General features: G+C 34.4%; 1 protein-coding gene across 2 annotated transcripts in view; it reads left to right on the forward strand.

Moving 5' to 3' along the window:
- The window catches only part of GRID2 (glutamate ionotropic receptor delta type subunit 2), a 1423646-nt gene that overhangs the window by 1071062 nt on the left and 332100 nt on the right, over positions 1–20484 (forward strand). For both annotated transcript variants that reach the window (XM_078068970.1, XM_078068969.1), the window contains exon 10: positions 20285–20482. In XM_078068970.1, the coding sequence (XP_077925096.1) occupies positions 20285–20482 (198 nt within the window). The remainder of the gene's footprint in view (positions 1–20284; positions 20483–20484) is intronic.

The raw sequence follows: 20484 nt of genomic DNA on the forward strand, positions 1-20484 counted from the left end.
AATCAGCCAGTAATTCATGGAGCTTAATGATTATAATGACTATGCCACAATATCTATATGGACACAAACATCCTCAACAAAATGCTAGCAAACTGAATATAGGAGCATATAAAAAGGATTATTTGCCATGACCAAGTGGAATTTATCCTAGGAATACAAGTTTGGTTCAACATATGAAAACCAATGTCCTATACCATATTAATAAAAAAAGGAATGAAGCCACATGATCATCTCAACAGATGTAGAGAAAGGATTTAATAGAATCCAATACTATTTTATAATAAACACTCAACAATCTGGTAATAGAAGGGAATTTTCTCAACTTGAGGAAGACCGTCTATACAAAACTCAACAGCTAATCTCCTATTACTGGTGAAAGAATGGAAAGCTCCCTCTTCTAAGGTCAGTAACAAGACAAGGATGTCAGTTATCACTATTTCTATTCAACATTGTACTGGAGATTTTAGCCAGCACAATTAGGCAAGGAAATTAAATAAAAGGAATGAGATTAAAAAGGAGGAAGTAAAACTTTCTCTATTTATAAATGACATGATCTAAATATAGAAAACCCTAAAGCATGTATATACACACACATACACACACACTATTAGATTTAATAAATGAGTTCAACAATTTTGCAAGGTACAAGGTCAATGTACAAAAAAATCAATTGCATATTTTGTATACTAGCAATGAAAAAATCTGAAAAGGAAATTAACAAAGCATTTCCATTTAAATATATCAAAAAGAATAAAATAATTAGGAATAAACTTAACAAAATAACTGCAATTTTTGTACACTGAATGCTATGGAACTTAGTTGAAAGAAATTTAAGAAGTCCTAAATAAATGGAGAGATATTTTGTGGTGATGGATTGGAAGACTCAATATTATTAAGATGGGAACATTCTCCAAATGGATCTCCATATTCAGTGAAATCCCTATCAAAATTCTAGCACTTTTTTGCCATAATTAACCAGTTGATTCTAAAATTCATGTGGAAATGTAATAGGACCAGTGTAGGAGGAAAAAAGGCAACAACAGAAAGTCTTAAAAAAGAACAAAGTTGGAACACTCACACCTCTCAATTTCATAACTTACTAAAAAGCTACAGTAATCAAGATAGCATCATATTGGTTAAAGATAGACATTTAGATCAGTGGAATAGAACTGAGAGACCAGAATTAAGCCATATACCCATGGTTAATTGATTTTAAACAAGAGTGTCAAGACCATTCAATGGGGAAAGAATAGTCTTTTCAAAAATCATGCAGATACAAGTAGGTACCCACATGCAAAAGAATGAATTCAGACCCCTACTTCAAACCATATGTAGAAATTAACTGCAGGGTTGCCTGGGTAGCTCAGTTGGTTAAGTGTCTGACTCTTGATCTTAGCTCAGGTCTTGATCTCAGGGTTGTGAGTTCAAGCCCCACATTGGGCTCCACACTGGTCATGGAGCCTACTTAAAAAAAAAAAAAAAAACTCCAAATGGATCATAGACTTAAATGTAAGAGTTAAACCTATAAAACGGTTAGAAGAAAACGTAGGTGTAAATCTTTGTAACTTTATTTTGGGAATATATTCTTAAATATGACACTCAAAGCACAAGTAATCAAAAAAAAATTAAAATGTTGGATTTCATCAAAATTAAAAACATTTATGCCTCAAAGGAGAGAATCAAAAAAAGTGAAAAGACAACCCATGGCTTGGTAGAAAATATTTGCAAATCATATTTCTGATAAGGGACTTGTGTTTAGTATATATAAATAATAAAGTTGGAATAACTCAATATGAAGAAGAAAAATAAACCAATTAAAAATGGACAAAGGATCTCAACAGATAGTTTTTCAAAGAAGGGATATAAATGGTCAATAAGCACATGAAAAGGTTCCCAAAATTATTTGCCATCATGGAAATGCAAATCAAAACTATAATGAACTGCCACTTCACACCCTCTAGGATGGTTATACATCAAAAGGACAGATAATAGTGACTGTTGACAAGGTTGTGGAGAAATTGGAACCCTCATACATTGCTGGTAAAATAGTGTAGCTGCTTCAGAAAACAGTCTGGCTGTTCCTTAAATGGTTAAATACAGAGTTACTATATGACTCAGAAATCAGAAATTCCACTCTAGATATATTCCCAGGAGAAATGAAAACATATGTCCACACAAAAACTTGTACACAAATATTCATAGCTTTGATGATAATAGCAAAAACAAAAATGGAAACAATCCAAATGTCCATCAACTGATGAATGAATAAATAAAAAGCAGTATTCCCATAAGATGGAATATTATTTTGCAATAAAATAAAATGAAGCACTGATAACATTGTACATGTGTCAACCTTGAAAACTTTATGCTAAGTGAAAGATATCAGTTACAGTAGATGACATAGCATATGATTCCACTTACGTGACATGTCAAGAATAGGCAAAGGTATAGGCATAGAAAGTAGATTAGTGATTATTTAAGTCTGGAGAAGATTGGGGCGCCTGGGGGGCTCAGTCATTAAGTGTCTGCCTTCCACTCAGGTCATGATCCCAGGGTCCTGGGATCGAGCCCCGGGTTGGGCTCCCTGCTCAGCGGGAAGCCTGCTTCTCCCTCTCCCACTCCCCCTGCTTGTGTTCCCTCTCTCGCTGTGTCTCTCTCTGTCAAATAAATAAATAAAATCTTTAAAACAACAACAACAACAAAAAAACTATCTTTATTTATTTTTTTTAAAGATTTTATTTCTTTATTTGGCAGAGAGGGACACAGCGAGAGAGGGAACACAAGCAGAGGGAGTGGGAGAGGGAGAAGCAGGCTTCCCGCCAAGCAGGAGCCTGATGAAATTCCTAGTTCCCCAACTCTCTATGATTCTATTTCTTCATCTGTAAAATGGAAATAATATTACTATCTACCACATAGAGCTGCAATGGAAATTAAAGGAATTAATGCATACAAAGAACAAAGGACTTGTAACAGTCTGGCACATAGGAAGTGTACATACGTGTGTGTGTGTGTGTGTTCTCATTATGCACAGGGTGTTAAGAGAAAACATAAAAGAGGCATCTAACTTATGGGTAGGGCAGTGGGAGAGGCTTAAAGAATGGCACAAAGTAGTTTTGAAAGATGAGCAAGGATTATCAAGGCATAGATAAAAGGGAAGGGATATTCAACAATGTAAAGAATATATGCAAAAGTATGCAGACTTCAAGAATTTAAAGTATCCTATAAGTAAATAGGAATATTACCTGAAATAAATGAAATTGAAATGCAGAAAATGCCAGCAGCCTGTGTGTAAGGTATTCTTTTTTAGGAGCTCCTTTGGAGACAATTCAATTAGAAATTTGTTTGTGAAAGTGAGGTTAGCATGATATAATTTAGATAATATGCATCAACAAGTTAAAGATATCATCATTACAACTCTGATCTAGCCTGAAGTTTGGATAAAATGGTTCTCATTTTTGTTATCGAAACAGTGTAATCAGTAAACATATCTCTGTATTGTCTACATATTTTGTTGTCTCTTCTGCTGATCGTACTCATCTTATGTGAGAGAAAAGGGAAAAAGGTGATTTTTATAAACAAACACTTGAGGATTATATGCAAATGATGGCCTATGCAAACGATGTAATTTATAGCAACACTGGAATATGTGTTCACTTCAATGCTGACTGAATAAAATCCTCATGAGAATTGATGCATGACAATGGCTTGACAGTGTCTTATTCTTTCTCATCACACCAAGTCTTAAGATGATAGTTGTCATGCAGACATGTGTGAGGATCTCTACTGCACGAGGTAACCATGCATGACCTCATGTTTTTCCTTTTGGAAGCTGAAACCTGAATTCTTGGACTAAACAATGAATAAATATTTCAGAGATGTGTTATATAATTTATTTCTGAAAAATAGATTTACTATTTGTCTCTAGATATTTAGAAAGATATTGACAGAGTCATTTGCAAATTCAAAGATGTAGACAGCATGGGTCTATATTAACTTCCATAACTTCTGCAGTATTCTAACCAAAATGATATGAACTGTATTATACTTTACTTTGCAAATTGCATTATACCACTGTATCTGAAAAACTAAATGTTAAGGTGACCTTGAAGTCTTAAGTTATCTTTTGCCAATAAATAGTTTTAGCATAGTTACAACAAACACAAAACCAGTCCTATATACAATTCCTCAGAAATGAACATGAGTATAAAAATAAAAAGATGAATAAAAATAAAAAGAATAAAAAACAGAGAGGTGTTTCTGATACAGATTTTACTCTTTGGAGCTATAAAGGATTCTATTAATGAATTAATAATCATTAAAGCTTATAGATAATGTTACCAACTAACACTTAGAGCACACTTACTAATAAATCTTATTCTTGGTATTTTAAAATCTCCTGTCTTCATGGAGCCCTCAAGATTCTTATCTGCATTGTTGTGATATGACTGAGACTTAGAGCTAATTAAATAACTTCTTCAGGTCACCTATATGGTAAAAATAAGCATTGAATTTGTGTTTGTCTGACTCCCTAACCATCCATGATGGAGTAACGAGTACTAGACTAAATCCCTGTTATAAACAACTAGAAAACTGAGCAAAGAATGGAAAAAATTTCAAACATTGGTTAGCAGGTAAAAAAGGATTTTGATGGCTAAGAGGTTGGAGACAACTAAATGATCCCAACGGTCACCCCAGATTTCTGACTGGTGGGGCGATTTCCGTGCTGGAGGCACAAGCATATAGATCCAAAACAGAGCTTATCAGCCTCCCTGAGTTTAGAAATTAGAGATCTAAGTTTGGGAAGGCTAAGGTGGTTGATAATTTAAGAATGTGTTCTGGAAAAGAGGGAGCTATCAAGGAGAATACTTGCAGAAATTTTAAGTCTTGTCTGAGTAATAGGTTGTAAATTCATACAGAGAAACTATGCAAAGCTGGACAAAGAATGACAGGAAGCAGATCAAGTCCCAGAACTCATATGTGATGTAGAGACTTTTGAGAAAGATTTCACTTTGTGGGGAGGGGATCTTACTCTACCAAGACTTTAAAAGGATATATGAAAAGCATATGTTTATCTTTGAATTATATAGCAATTAATAGATATTTAAGTATATAACTTTTATATAGATGTGAAGTGGGATAGTCCCATGTATCTTGCTATTTTGTTGTCTTAAATGTTGTCCTGACCTCTCAAAAGGTCCAGCTTTTTATTAGGAAGATGCATATTCATCTGCCACCTCTGAACTTCAATAGCATGTTGATGTTGTTGCTGTTTTATTGCTGACCTAAATTAGCACTGGGTAAACAGATGCAAAAAAAAAAAAAAAAGTCACAGGAAGTTGTCTTTGCTTATGTTTTAGAAATCTTCCCAATCAGTAGGGAAAAACAGTTTTGAATTAAAATGTAATAATTAGATTTCTCCTTACAAAGGAAATACATTTTGAGAAAACCTAGTGTGCTTTCCCAGTGCCTCTCAAAGAGCCATGGAGTTGGATGGCAGTGAGGAAGCTAGACCTCAAGTGGGATTCAGATTCTTTCACAGAACAGGAACAGGTTTCGACCAATAGGGGACCGTTTATCAAATCACTATCTGTTGCACTAAATGGGATTCTAGGGTAGACTGAAATGAAAAGAGATACCTCCAAAAAGCATTCAACGTGGGAATAGCTTACTCATCTGTCAGCTCCTTGAACACAAACAGCTACTAAAATTCAGCTCTCTCTAGGGAGGTAGGAGTCAGTCAAGGAGAGAACCACCATACTGCATGGAGGTCCCAGAAATGGAAAAGTTGGTCAAGGAAAGGAAGGCAAATGCATACTGGTTCAGAATACACCCCTTGGATTTTTTAATGATCAGTTGAAATACAAAGCAGTTTGGGTTGTAAGGTATTGTTTCATAGCATCTCCACGTAAACTGTGTACTAATTATTTTAACCTGGTAACAAAAAAGCCATCATGCTGGAAACTGCACAGAACTTGTGATTCATGCGTGTTTGAAATCTTTTAGCAAGGAATTTCAGGTACTCTGGGTGATGGAAGTTAGCAGGAGAAATGAACTTTATATTTTTTAAGGATTTTTTTCTTGGGTAGATTTTTTTTTTAATGTCTTAGGTAGATTTTAAGGGTTTTTTTTTTTTTTTTAATTTTTCTTCTCTCTCTCTTTTTTTTTATTTTTAACCATTGCTAGTGGCATGACATTTGAAATGGGAAAATGGAATGTTCAAACCAATTTTTCCCCATTGGTTCTTATGTAGAATAATGTGCTCCACAGTTCAGTTAAAAATAATAAGCGGTATGTTGTCCTGAACTACATGTAATCTCCAAGACCATGGTCAATAAAGCACTCAAGAAAATGAAGATTTGAAGCAAAATGGTCTGAAGTCTCTGGGGGAATAAAGAAGCAACCGATTAGCATTTGAAAGCAAGGTCTTTTACTTTTTTAAAAGTCAAGGAGAATAAAAAAGTGATATCACTCGTCCAGAGCAAAGAGTTTGAAAAATATCTCACCTTTGTTTTATTAGTCCTTTCAGATTTTAAGAATGACCTTTGGTTATCAACTCCAAGAACTAAGATGCATTTTAATACACATAGTATTACATTTGGGAACACAGCTAGAGTATCTCCTTGAGGAATGCAAGAATAAATAGGACCAATATTATTTTTTGATATTCCTAAGTGACTTTTGCTCCATCCAATGAAGGATCTCACAGACAGAAGGGTCAGGGCTGGTTTAGGCTAAGTATTCTGATTTATTATGTAATAAAATATAGCAATGAAAAAAAAAACTTTTCTACAACTTTACATTTTCCGGTAAATTATCAGAACCTACCTCTAATTCCTTAATATGTGTCCCCATAATTAATTCAAAACTGTAATTCGTATCCACAGTCTTGATAAGGGCTGGCACAGAGGTCATTTTTATATGCCTTATTATTTATTTTAATAACCTTTCAGGTAATCTTCTTTATATGCTTATTAATTTGTGAAACATAGAATATCGTCTTTGTAGCTAAAAGTTCAGACTTCTCTACATTTTGTAAATCCCCACAGATTTGTTTCTTGTTTTTAAATATCAGCACCTTTCTGCTTTCTGCTGTTATGTTTCTGCCCTCTATGCAGGAGATCTTTTCTTTTAAGTTTCCCACTGTGCTTCGTAATAAAATCAAAAGAAAAAGGTACATCCTTCAGAAAGCATTCAGCTCACTAGAAATAGAAAACCTGTCACCTTATTCTTAAAACCTTAGATCAGGCAGGCCAGGGGCAGAAAAAGTGAGTGTATTTTCTACAGAGGGTGTAGAGTGGGCTTAGTGAAATTATTAGGTACCTTGTTCTCTCCAGATCTCCTTTTAGGGAAGAGACCATCTTTGTTCAGAAAAAAAGGCTTGAGACTGTTGGGAGAAAAAATTTTCCTCTACCTTCTTAAGTTCGAATGTTTGAGAGGCTGTGCGTTAACGTGCAAAAGGCAGTTTAACAAGGAGTTATTGCTTCCAAAAGGAAAGTATGGAAGGTTCTATTGTTTGTTTAATGCTAAAGGGAATGAGAAGTCTTCTCCTTCCTGGAATTTGCAGGAAACTCCCTTGGAGGAGGGTTAGTGGCATTTACACTTTCAGGAGGCTCTGCTTTAGTCAGATAAGGGAAGTTCAAATAAGATTTTAAATGTTTTCACTTTAAAATAATCTTTGTGCTAAAACTGTGATTCCCATCAATATGCTGACTAATGTTGAAGTGTGAATCAGAAGAAGAATGTATAAATTACTTTAGAAATAAAGCGGAATTTGAGGATATAGAGTGCAGAAAAAGAGAGAGAGGGAGAGAGAAAGAGATTGATTGATTGATTGATTGAGACACCACCATGTGTTAAAAGACCAAGTTGTGTTTTTTTTTCTGGTACCTACCATGTAGTTTCTGCACCTTGTTCCTCATACCCCAAGCCTGTGAACACACGCAAATGCTGATGAAGGCAGTCTAAATTAATAGTTAAGAATATAAGGGCGCCTGGGTGGCTCATTCGTTAAGCATCTGCCTTCCGCTCAGGTCATGATCCCAGGGTCCTGGGATCGAACCCCACATCAGGCTCCCTGCTCAGCCCAGAGCCTGCTTCTCCCTCTCCCACTCCCCCTGCTTGTGTTCCCTCTCTCGCTGTGTCTCTCTCTGTCAAATAAATAAATAAAATCTTAAAAAAAAATAGTTAAGAATTAGACTTTAGTATCAGACAACACCGGATTCAAATATCAATCTTTCTCACTAGTTTGTGAGCTCAGGCACATTATTTATCTATTCGATTCCCAAGCTTCAGTTCTCTCATTTATAAAATGGCAATAACAATACCAGAGTATTCCAAGAACTATGTGAGGTGATGAATGTCAAGTGATAAGGATGAGCCCAGGCCTCACGCAAGCTTTTTATTATTGTTGGTATTTTTTTATTTGCTTCCTCCCTTCGCCTGAAGTATGTTTTGAGTAAAAAAACATTCTTTGACCCTGAACTCACTTTATTCTACTAATTCTTTCTCATGTCAGTGTCTCAGACTAGTTCTGTCTCCACTTCATTTTTTTATCTTCCAACCACTGAAATTGGGCTTCTATTTTGACTTCTCCAAAGAAAGTGCTTTTCAAAAGGTCGTCATGATCTCGTACTTGACAAATGAGATAGATGTTTTCAGGTTAACCTATTACCTACATTAGAATCCACTGCCAACTTACTCCTTGAAACCCTGTCCTCTCTTGAGTCCTCCAGCACTGTCTTCTCCTGATTCTCTTCTGACCTCTCTGTTCCTTCTACCTCCTTCACTGGAGTTTCTTCTTCCAGAATTCCATTTTTGACTCTTGGCTATACTTTAATGCTAAATGACTTCATTTATTTTCCGGAAAATTATAAACAAATTTTTATTTCTAACCCTGGCCTTTCCCTCATACTTTAGACTGATTTATCAAACAAGTGTTGAAGTAAGTATTATATATTCAATGACAAAAACTTAGAAAATGTGAAAAACAAAAATTAACAACAAATCATTCATAATTCCTCCATCAAAAACTTACTAATTTTAGTGTCTGTCACTAGCTAAACAAAACTAAGTTACTTTACCCATATTAATGGAGATAATTATAATTCTAAACTCACAGGCCTATTGGGCATAAATATACAAAAAGCATTTGAAAAATGCCCAGCATATAGTAAGTCGTTTACAGATGTTTGCTGCTATTATTACTACTATCATTATTTTTCAAATTTTAAACCACATACGGCTGTGGACTGAAACTTCATGTGTGGAAGCTTAATCCCCAGTGTGATGGTATTTTTAGGTGAGGCCTTTGAGAGCAAAGAGGGCATGAGAGAGGAGTCCTCATAAGAAGAGACACAAGAATGATGATCTCTCTGGTCTCTGCCAAGTGAGGTGGGGCAACCAAGCCCCTCATTAAACACTAAATCTACTGACACCTTGATCTCGAACTTCCTAGCCTCCAGAACTGTGCCAAATAAGTATTGTTTAAGCCACTTAGTTCATGGTGATTTGTTATAACTTGAATTGAGACACACACACTCACAGGTAGTTTTGTACATTTCCTTCCTATTTAGCAATATATTCATGAATATTCTTAATGTAAATAAATAGTTTTTATACAGCAGATGTGATCAATATCTCCCCCCCAGCTACTTGATGAATTATCTTTATACTTGCTTTAAACTTCCATTAATTTATCCACCCTTGTATATAATTCCCAACATGCCAACTGAAACTCAACATTTTTCTTTCTCGTTCACTGAAATATATGGGAATGCAAATGAAAGCAATGCTTTTAAAGTGGTATTTTTAATCTCTCTAGAAGACTAACAAAAACAAACCAATCCCAAACTTAAAAAATGTTATTCTTGGTTTAAGAAAACAACCTGCGGCCCAGCTCTGAGCAGAGGGCTAGGTGCCAGGGGTCGGAGACACTGAGGTTGATGACTGAATGTGCTGTGTAGTCGTTGATCACACAGATACTTTTTTAAAAAAAAACAATCTGTAATTGTTGAGCATCTCCTTTGTTTTCAAGTTCTCACTGCAGAAGTTGCCATGAACATTCTTTTAGATACATACTTGTGCTTATTTATGATTACCCTCTCAGATGTAAAATTACCAGAAGAAATAATATGAAAATTTGAAGACATTTGCCTTCCTACTGTGAATTTGTTTTCTTGAAAAGCTGTTGCAATTTTAACTCACATAAGTGGTGTATAAAAAAGCCTGTTTCTTCACATGCTTGTTGATAAACATTAACATTCTTTTTTCATCTTTGTCAATCTGATGAGCAATAAATAAAATAACTCATCTTATTTTAATTTTTGTATTTTCCAAAGGTGTGTTAAGAGAACAAAAATAAATCGTTCACCCTCAGTGTTTGCTATTGAATTTTGTCCCTTTAAAATATGATCTTAAAGATGATGATAATTTTAATGATTGCAATTGCTTCCAATAAGTATAATTTCCCTTTTAACTGACTATATGAGTCACAAATATGCAGGAAAAAAAAGAAAGTACAAATTTTCATGCTTTCTTCTATTAAATTTGAATGTGTATATTAATTTTGTATTCAGGATTCTAGGTTTTTACAAAATAGTACCTTTGATTCCATATTGAACATTCACCTTGAGGACTTTAGTCTACTGATTGAAAGTTTTAATTCATTTAATAGAATTGTGATACATACCCCAAATAAAAAACATTCATGGAGGGTCTCAGAAGTCCATACTTTTCTGGAGACTGACGCCTCCACTGAGGGTCTCTAGGATGTATGGTATAGCATTACATCACTCCTCACTAAATACTTACAACCTCACATTCAGTATATCCTTGAATCCCATAAGCTGTACCTTCAAGAGTTACTGACAATCCAATTACTTCTCATCAAATCCATTTTCCTACCAAGTTATGATCAGCTCACTTCCGGTTGACTGCGAAGGACTGGTAATTGATCTCCTAGCTTCTGTCTTGTTCCTTCCAATCTATTGTCAATAGTAACTGTCGACTGTCTAGTAAACTGTTAAACATATTAGATCATGTCCCTCCCCTGCCCGGAACCCAACTGGCTGCCCATCTCAGTGGAATTAACAGCTAAAGTCATTACGAGTTTAAAGGCCCTGTTTAGGCTCCATCTGACACACAACCATTACTTCTCAGACATTTCCTATCTGACTCTAGCTCCCTAGGTTCCTGACATACTGGTGTCCCTCTGTCTCTCCAGCATGTCAGAGAAATGCCTGCCTGAAAGATTTGCACTTACTCTTTTTTCAGTCTGGAATGCTCTTTCTATAGAGGCTCTTCCTGATGGAAGGTACTGCCTTTTCTCATATGCTTTTTGTTCTCATTATTTGATTAATTTTCCCCTACAGTATTTATCACCATCTGACATAACATATATAATACTTTATTTATTGTCTATCGCTCCCATTATGATGTAGGTCTAGAAGGATAGAGATGTCTGTTTCTTGTTTGCTTTATTCACTATCATATTCTTAGTGTATGCCCAGCATTAACACTCTTTTGAATGACTAAATACAAATCTGAATTTCTGCTGTTTTCCTAAAGTAATATTATTTTGGTTAAAAATACCACTAGTCAGGCGTGCCTGAGTGGCTCAGTTGGTTAAAGCATCTGACTCTTGATTTCAGCTCAGGTCATGATCTCAGGGTCGTGAGATAGAGCCTGGCATCCTACTCCATGCTGGGTGTGCCTGCTTAAGATTCTCTCTCTGCCCCTCTCCACAACCCTGCTCATTCTCATGCTCTCTCTCTCTCAAAAAACAAAACAAACAAACAAAACACTAGTCATAAACATTCCAAGTTTAATTTTATATGGCTTTCACTATATTCTGATATTTAATTGGAGTTAGTTTGCATTTATTAAATGCTTTTATATCCTGATGGAAAAGGAGTCTTATCATAAGATTTTGCTGACATTTATTAACCTTACTGTTCTTGGCGATATTTTAACAAGAACATGATATATCAACCAGAGAGTTTGTAAATATCATCATTCTGAAGTCAAATGTTACCAAGTCCTTCAGTTTAATATTTTTGTAGACTTCTTACATTTGGTATAGCCACTCACTTCTTGCAGCTGCAATATGCTATATCTCAAAGCATGTTCTTTGATACTTTTTCTTGGGATAACTGCACTTATGAAGTACTCTGCACCTAGTAAACTTTTTTTAACAATATTTATAGAACAGAATTGACTCTCGCATATGACTATTCACTTAGGTGTTAAGTTGAACAAAATAATGAAGACTTGGGCCAAACAAACAAACTAAAGATATTATCTAGCAGTCAGAAAGCAAACTGAGAGTCTGTATTTCTAAGTTTATGTACGACAATCATATGGTCCATAAAATCTTAGTCTCCTAAAATGTATTTTCAAATGCATGCTAGGGAAAATCAAGAAATGAGAATTAATGTACTTAAGATTGTTGTGATTGGGTATTGTCCTTGGTAACTTTGTATTCCCAGTTACCACATTCTATATTTCTTTCAGATTCTCATGAAAACAAAATGAACATTTTTTTTGTTTCATTTTGCCACTCTCCATTTAGCTGTAAGTCACTAAGATGTAACCATTTCATGATTTGAAAGCAATGTATAAAATCAAATATTTTATTTTTAAAATGAACTACTTTGCATGCTAATAAACTTAACTTCATGTTCAATTTAAAGTATTTTTGTCATTTAAATAATTGCTTACAGGGGCGCCTGGGTGGCTCAGTCGTTAAGCGTCTGCCTTCGGCTCAGGTCATGATCCCAGGGTCCTGGGATCGAGTCCCACATCGGGCTCCCTGCTCGGCGGGAAGCCTGCTTCTCCCTCTCCCACTCCCCCTGCTTGTGTTCCCTCTCTCGCTGTGTCTCTCTCTGTCAAATAAATAAATAAAATCTTTAAAAAAAAAAAATAATAAATAATTGCTTACAAACTAGGAATCAGAAATAATAAGATACAGTTTTAGGAAGTTAGAATGGCTTTTTTTTTTTTTAAGATTTTACTTATTTGTCAGAGAGAGAGAGAGCAAACACAAGCCGGGTGAGCGGCAGGCAGAGGGAGAAGCAGGCTTCCCGCTGAGCAGGGAGCCTGATGTGGGGCTCCATTCCAGGACCCTGGGATCATGACCTGAGCTGAAGGCAGGCACTTAACCAACTGAGCCACCCAGGCATCCCTAGAATGGCTTTTTGAAGTTACTTCTATGATTTATAACTTGAACGTTGAATGACAAAAGTACTTCAGCACGGATTTTGAAAGATACGTTTAATGCGTATTTTCTAAATATTTGCTCCTCCATAAAATATTTTTGCAAAAGCTTCTTTAAAGACATTTTCATTGCATAGCCCTGTGGCCTCTTTTCTTTTCTCCATGCAGCTCAGATATTCTTTTCCTTTACACTACCCAGAATGTTTATTCCTCTGGAGATATTGTTCATGTTTGTTTTACTATCCTGGTATCTTGATATGTTTTTAATAACATATTCCATACCATTAGCCTTTGTAACTTAGAGAAGTTTCAAATGTTCATATGTTGTCTATAAAAAAATAATGATGCTTTTGCAAGCAGAATGGTGGTCATTAGTTTTGCCCATATGAAAGTGGAATGTGTCCTCCCTAAGCAAAATATAAGCTCACACTGTGCATAAAGACAACTCTTGTTTGCTTCAGGCAGGAGCATGTTTTATGGGGGAAAAAAATTTAAGCAGGCCATTAAGAAATATTCTTGTTCCCTTTTTAATGTCTTTGAGCTGCACGTGTGAGCAGAATTGTAAGGAATTTCTAGTGACTCATTCCTAGTTTTGGTCATCCTGGTGTTCTGTGAAGTTGTGTATATTAAAACCTCTATAAACAGCTCTCAGTAAAGCCTCGGCAATAGAGCTTGTCGCTTGTACCTATCAGAAATGTCAGATGCTTTTTTCCAACTCTATCACTAGCAAACAATATTGCATAGTTATTAAAATACGGGAATTAACTACAAAATCTGCAAGTGGCAAACATTGTTGTAAATCAACTAAGCAATTAGCATGAGATTTTTTAAGTGACTGAATACAAATTCAGAATTATGAAGTTATTATCTAATAACCCAACAAGTGATGTGAATAAATCCCTGCTAATATGAAAATTATCAAACCACTGAAATACTCTTTTCTACAAGCAGGTCTGTGGATCCTCATGCTAATGCACTTAGATTGATAAACTACAAGCATTCCAGTTGCTGAGGATTGTGCTTAGAGAATCTGTCATCCAAATGATCAGCAAATCGAAATCTGCAATTTGTTTTCTCTTAATAGGCAGACAGGTTTTCACCAGCTTAAACTCTGTTCTATTAATACTCTTTGAAACTAATTGCTGGAAAATGAATTTTAAAGGCAAGATTTTATCATTTCTTCCCTCCTCCCCCACCCCCTCACCCCACCATCTGTATAATAGAAGACTCAAAGCCACCTGTATACACTTTGGAAATATATGTTAAATAGGCACAGGCTATAATCTCCTGTCATTCATCTGCGTTGTTGCAAAGGACCCCTAGACCTTGCTTCTGCCACAATTCATTCTATACTCTGCTCTCAAAATTACTTTCTGATTATGCTGTTTCCCTTCCACAAAGTTCCAGTTCCCTGCCAAATAAAAGGCAAAAACCTTAATATGGCTTCAATGCCCTCCATTATCTGGTCTCACTTAACGTATTTTCTCCTTATTTTTGTTTATATTGCGTTATAACACCCATACAGAAAAAAAGCTCAGACCATTAATTAATGAAAAATAAAGTAACAGCCAGGCAACCACTATCCAGATCAAAAAATAGAATGCTGTCATGACCAAAGGAGCCAGCTTTCCTTGTGCATCTTTCTGATCATATCCTTCCCAGCATCTCAGAGCTAATCACCCAGAGGTGATCACTTCTTTCATTTCCTTTATTGTATCTCCACCTGCGTGTGAATCCTTAAATACACTGTTAACTTTACCTGTTTATGAATGTTACGCAAATGGAATCAGACTGTTTTCTGCCAGGATTGCTTTTTTCACCCAACATTATTCTTTTAAAAGTCCATTTGTGTTATTGTGTATAGCTCTAGTTTCTTAAATTTTCAGCTGTTTAGTATTACATTGCATCCATATACCACAGTATATTTATCTTTTCCACGTTGATGGACATTTGGATTTTTATTATTTCCAGATTTGGGCTATTACAAACAATGTTGCTATAAACATTCTTGGGTATATATTTTGGTGCCCAAGATTCTCTAAGTGTTCATACCCAAGAAGTGAAATGGTTGGAACATTGCTGTACGTATCTTCATGCTAGATAAATATTTATGTAATACTCAAAAACAGGCAAAACTAACTTGCCTATAAATATCTCCATTCTCTGCTAGATATGTCAAGATGTTTTCTAAAGTGTTGAACCAATTTAAACACCCAGCAATAGTGAATGACTACTCCTGTTTCTTCATATCCTTAGCAATATTGGGGATTATCAGACTACCTCTCTTTCTGCTTCTCATCTCTTTACTCTTGATTTGGGATTTTCTAGTTGTTTATTCCTTTGCACTATGGGTATTAATTCTGAACTATTACAGGTCACTAATTCTCTCTTCATCTGTTTCTAATCTTCTGCTTAATTCAGTCATTAAATTCTTAACTTCGGACATTCTCTTTACTAATTCTTAAATTTCTGTTTAGTTCTTTTCAAATTGTGTAATGACACTTCATGTGGTTTCTAATTTCTTGTCAATGTGTCCCAGATGTCTTTTAGCATAGTAACATAATTTTTATAATATGCATCTGAAAATTTCAGTATCGGAGTCCTTGAAAGATCTATTCTTGTTGTATATTATTTCTTCCATTTGTATATATGAAATAGAATTTCATTTTACATGATAGCTTTGACTTTTGTTTTGAACATTGTATTCAAACAATTACTTAAAGGAATAATGTAAGACCTAAAATGCAGATACTTTCTCCAGAGAGTATTGTGGATTTATTTTTTTTCTGTCAGGCATCTGGGGTCTCTTCTAGTCTCATACCACTTTAAATAGCATTAAAATTTGAGACAAATTATGGAGACCTAGATTTTAATCCAAGGGTTGAAAAATTTGAGGTCCAAAGAAATGAAGTTGAAGTAAAATGATATATGATGACTTTCGGTTCTGTAACTTACTGTGTGATCTTGAGTTGAGACTTTTGTTCCTAATTTTTCTTATCTGTTAAAATAGTACATAGCCAGTAACCCCCAAAATGATGGTTTTCTTTTTTTTTTTTTTATAGTTTCCGTTGTGTTTCTCTGGTGTTTTGTGTGTAATAGTTACGGTGTGTGTTGCTTTTGTTTTGTGTTATATTTTCTGAGTATGTGGCTTTTTCCAGACTATGATTATTTTGAAAGTGGTGGCCATGACTTTCTACAATATTGAGTATACTCGGTACTACACTCCCTATATTGAGTATAGTAACTTGGTGCTGTAGCTGCTCAATTCATGTTAAATAGGTAAGTCAATGAATGAATAAATTTTGGAAATAGGTACATAGATGCCAAATTCAGTATTGCCATAGAGAAGGGAAAGTATCTTTTCTACTGTAGGTCCTAGACCTTCAATCTAATTTCTATTGCTATGTTTACCTGTCCAATATATTGGCTGATTGTCCTCATAAAGCACAACTGGTCTATGTTAGGATTAACAAATAGTGATCCAAATCTGTTAAAGAGCTTAAAAACAAAGCCTAAAAACATCTATTCAGAAGAGAAGTGATAAGATGTAATAAAGGTTTATTTCAGTCATAAAATTTAAAAAGCATGTTCATTAATAATTTATCAGTCCTCTGTAAAAGAACCCTTAGGATAGCCATTTTTACTCTATACCTTTAATCAATTCTAGCTGATTTTTCTAGGACCAGATTTTGTCAACAAACCTTTGAAGGATCCATTTGCCTAGGTATTTACTTATAATATTGGAATTAAAAATAATTTTGAGAGGAAAATTTAGCATATTAAGGAAATATAATTTAGCATATTAAACAACTGTTCTAATGAGATAGGAGTAAAAATGAAAAAAAATAGTATTTCATATCAAAGCATACATTGGGATTATATTTTTGCCACACAGATCATTTAGTTTTGCAATACACTTAATTAGTATTCTTAATTGTTTAAGTGTCATCCTGAAGAGTGGTATTCAGCTTTCTGTTTATGAAATTGCTGTTTAACTCTAGAGGTTTATTAGATTTTGAAAACCCTGGATAAATAGAGAATACATACGATCCAAAATTACTGGTAAAGGAATCAGTCAAATAAGATCTTTCATGAATCCTCTTTACTTTGGTTTGTCAATAAATAGATGTTTAAAATATAGACTAATTCTAACTCTAAAATTCCAGAATTTCCTAATATTATTTGCATGCTGAATATGATCTTCTTTTTGTAATTTATTTAATTCATTCTGATTCTAATGACCTCATGTCCTACTTCAAAGTATTTATACATTGCATAGGTCTATATTTTGTCCATACAACTGAATGTTCAGAAACAAATTCTGCCAATTATCTGAAAGATTATTATATATTTTTAAATATATAAATATTTAGAATCATCAAGATGTTCTGTATTTTACACATAATATTAAAGGATTGATTGAATTTTTACTTTTCTCTCATTTGATATCATTTAGATTAAACAAATCAGTATTACTTGAAATTTTTATTCATTCTCAAAACCTCTCTTCTATTGATCTATCTATCAGTGTTCATTAGCATCATATACTACTGTAATGGAAAAACAATCAGGAGCTTGACAACAAAAAAAGATCAAAATTTCTTTTTTTTCTTATGTTCTAGAATCCTAGAAAGTTACCGTCTGGTATGGCCTTTCACATCTGAAGGGCATAGGCTTCTTCTATCTTGTTTCTCTACTCTGTGTGCTTTAAAACAGTTACCAGAGCCCCAGCCATTATGTATGTGTTCATTCCAGCTGGAATGAAGGAAGAAAGATGAAAAAACAGTTGCACAAAGTACCTGCTTACATTGCATTGGTCAGAATTAGTCACATGGTCTCCCCTTGCCTAAAAGGAGACTGTGGATTGTCTTTCTTCTCAGGTGCTACTATAAAAATATAGATGATAGATAGATAGATAGATAGAGAGAGAGATAGAGATATACATATGCATACACATATACATATATATAATTAATGAGGAAGAGAACAGCTACTGCGGAACAAATAGCAGTCACTCCTTTATTTATTTACTGATTTATTTTACTCTAAGGTAAGATATAAACGGTTGACCAAGACCAAATTTTTAAAAAGAGAAAGCATCACTAGTTTAGAAAACCAAGATTTAAAAAAAAATACTACAAATACCAGAATATCAACATAGTTGTAGATGAGCATCAAACTTAGAACTGATTTTCTGGGTGTCCAAAGTGAAAAGGGATACCAAAATAATTAGTTATCTTATTTTAATTATTTAGAGAGCATTACTGAAGCAAAATGAAGCGCTCTTGGCTCTGAACAATTCAAAAATTTATCTCATGGTAATTTTTGAGGGGAAAACTGAATGTTATGGTGGACAATATTGCTATAGTAGATACAGTGATTTTATAAGACACTTTGTGTCTTTGACTAAAAGCCAAAGTATAGTATTATTTTACATCTCAGTGAAGGTTCACCTGTGAGTCTCTAAGGAAAAATGATCCAAGGATAAAATCTTTGGGTTTTCTGGCTTAAACCCAGAATAGATTTTAAACTGCCCGGAGGGCTAGATAGACATATATATATGAACGGTTATCTGTAAATATTACCGTTCTGAGAGGTTTCTGAACAAGTTTAGGAAATTAAGGAATAGATTATCTAATTTTCTATAGTCTGCCAGCATGTTTCAAACCAATTGAGCTTTCTTAACACCAGGTGTTCTAAAAAGTGAAAGGAGCCTATTTGTTAACTGTAAGAGGACAAAAGCACAAAATGATAAAAGAGGTGGAAGCAGAAGCCAATTTGCTAAATTTACTAAATTACACAGTTTACCAAAAACTTAAGTGAATTTCTCATAGCAATGGTAGAGAAGCTATTTTTGCAATGAAATGTGTGGTTATATCCACATTTCAAAATTACTTATCAAATAACTCCCCGTAAATGTTATGTTATAAATTTTAGTGAAATTATGTTTCTTAGAACTTTTTGTTCTTTTCAGAGAGTTTATGTAGAGTATATCTGTGACGTGGCTGGAGCTAGAGGGTATTATGCTAAGCGAAATAAGTCAGAGAAAGACGAGTATCATATGATCTCACTGATATGAGGAATTTGAGAAACAAGACAGAGGATCATAGGAGAAGGGAGAGAAAAATGAAACAAGATGAAACTGGAGAGAGAGACAAACCAAAAGAGACTCTTAATCTCAGGAAACAAACTGAGGGTTGCTGGAGTGGAGGGGGGTGGGAGGGATGGCGTGGCTCTGTGATGGACATTGGGGAGGGTATGTGCTATGTTGAGCGCTGTGAATTGTGTAAGACTGATGAATCACAGACCTGTACCCCTGAAACAAATAATATATTATATGTTAATAAAAAAAAAAAAAAAAAGATGGTCAAAAGTACAAGCTTCCAGTTACAAAAATAAGTCATGGGGATGTAATGTACATGTGGTAACTATAGTTAATAATACTCTATTGTATATTTTTGAAGTTTCTGAGAGTAAATCTTGAAAGTTCCCATCAGAAGAAAAAAATATCTAACTATGCATGGTGATGGATGTTAACTAGACTTACTGTGATCATTTTACAATATATACAAATATCAAAACATTATGTTGTACACCTGAAACTCAATATAATGTTATATGTCAATTATACTTCAATAAGAAAATAAAAAGTAAATATATTTGGCACAGGGAAAAAATATTATTTTACATATTTTTGACATACATAGATAATAAATGCCTCAGGATACAATAAATTTATGGTTTCTTAAATATAATTTTATTATTGATGAATTGTAGATTAGTCCTATAGTGGCAAGAAAAATGAACTCATGGCCCCTGAAGTTTTATAGTCACTTTCATGTAATATTTGATATAGTAGTAATTAAATGAGAGATGAAAAGAAATTCAGTGATTAAACATTGTTCAATACTATGACACATTAATAACGCATAAGTTATATTTCTAAGTTAATTCTCTCAAAGTTCAAAAGCAATTTTTAGGCTGTGTCTAAGCAAAACTCTTTGAAGAATTAATTTTTGCTTTTGGGGAGCACTATAGATTGACATCAAGGATTTCTCTTATTTCCATATAGGAAGAACCTTTTGTAATGGTCTCTGAAAATGTTTTGGGTAAGCCGAAGAAGTACCAGGGCTTCTCCATTGATGTTTTGGATGCCTTATCTAACTACCTGGGTTTTAACTATGAAATTTATGTTGCACCGGATCACAAGTATGGAAGCCCACAAGAAGATGGGACATGGAATGGCTTGGTAGGAGAACTAGTCTTTAAGGT

This window comes from Halichoerus grypus, chromosome 3 (genome assembly GCF_964656455.1).
Source record: "Halichoerus grypus chromosome 3, mHalGry1.hap1.1, whole genome shotgun sequence".
Taxonomy (NCBI): Eukaryota; Metazoa; Chordata; class Mammalia; order Carnivora; family Phocidae; genus Halichoerus; species Halichoerus grypus.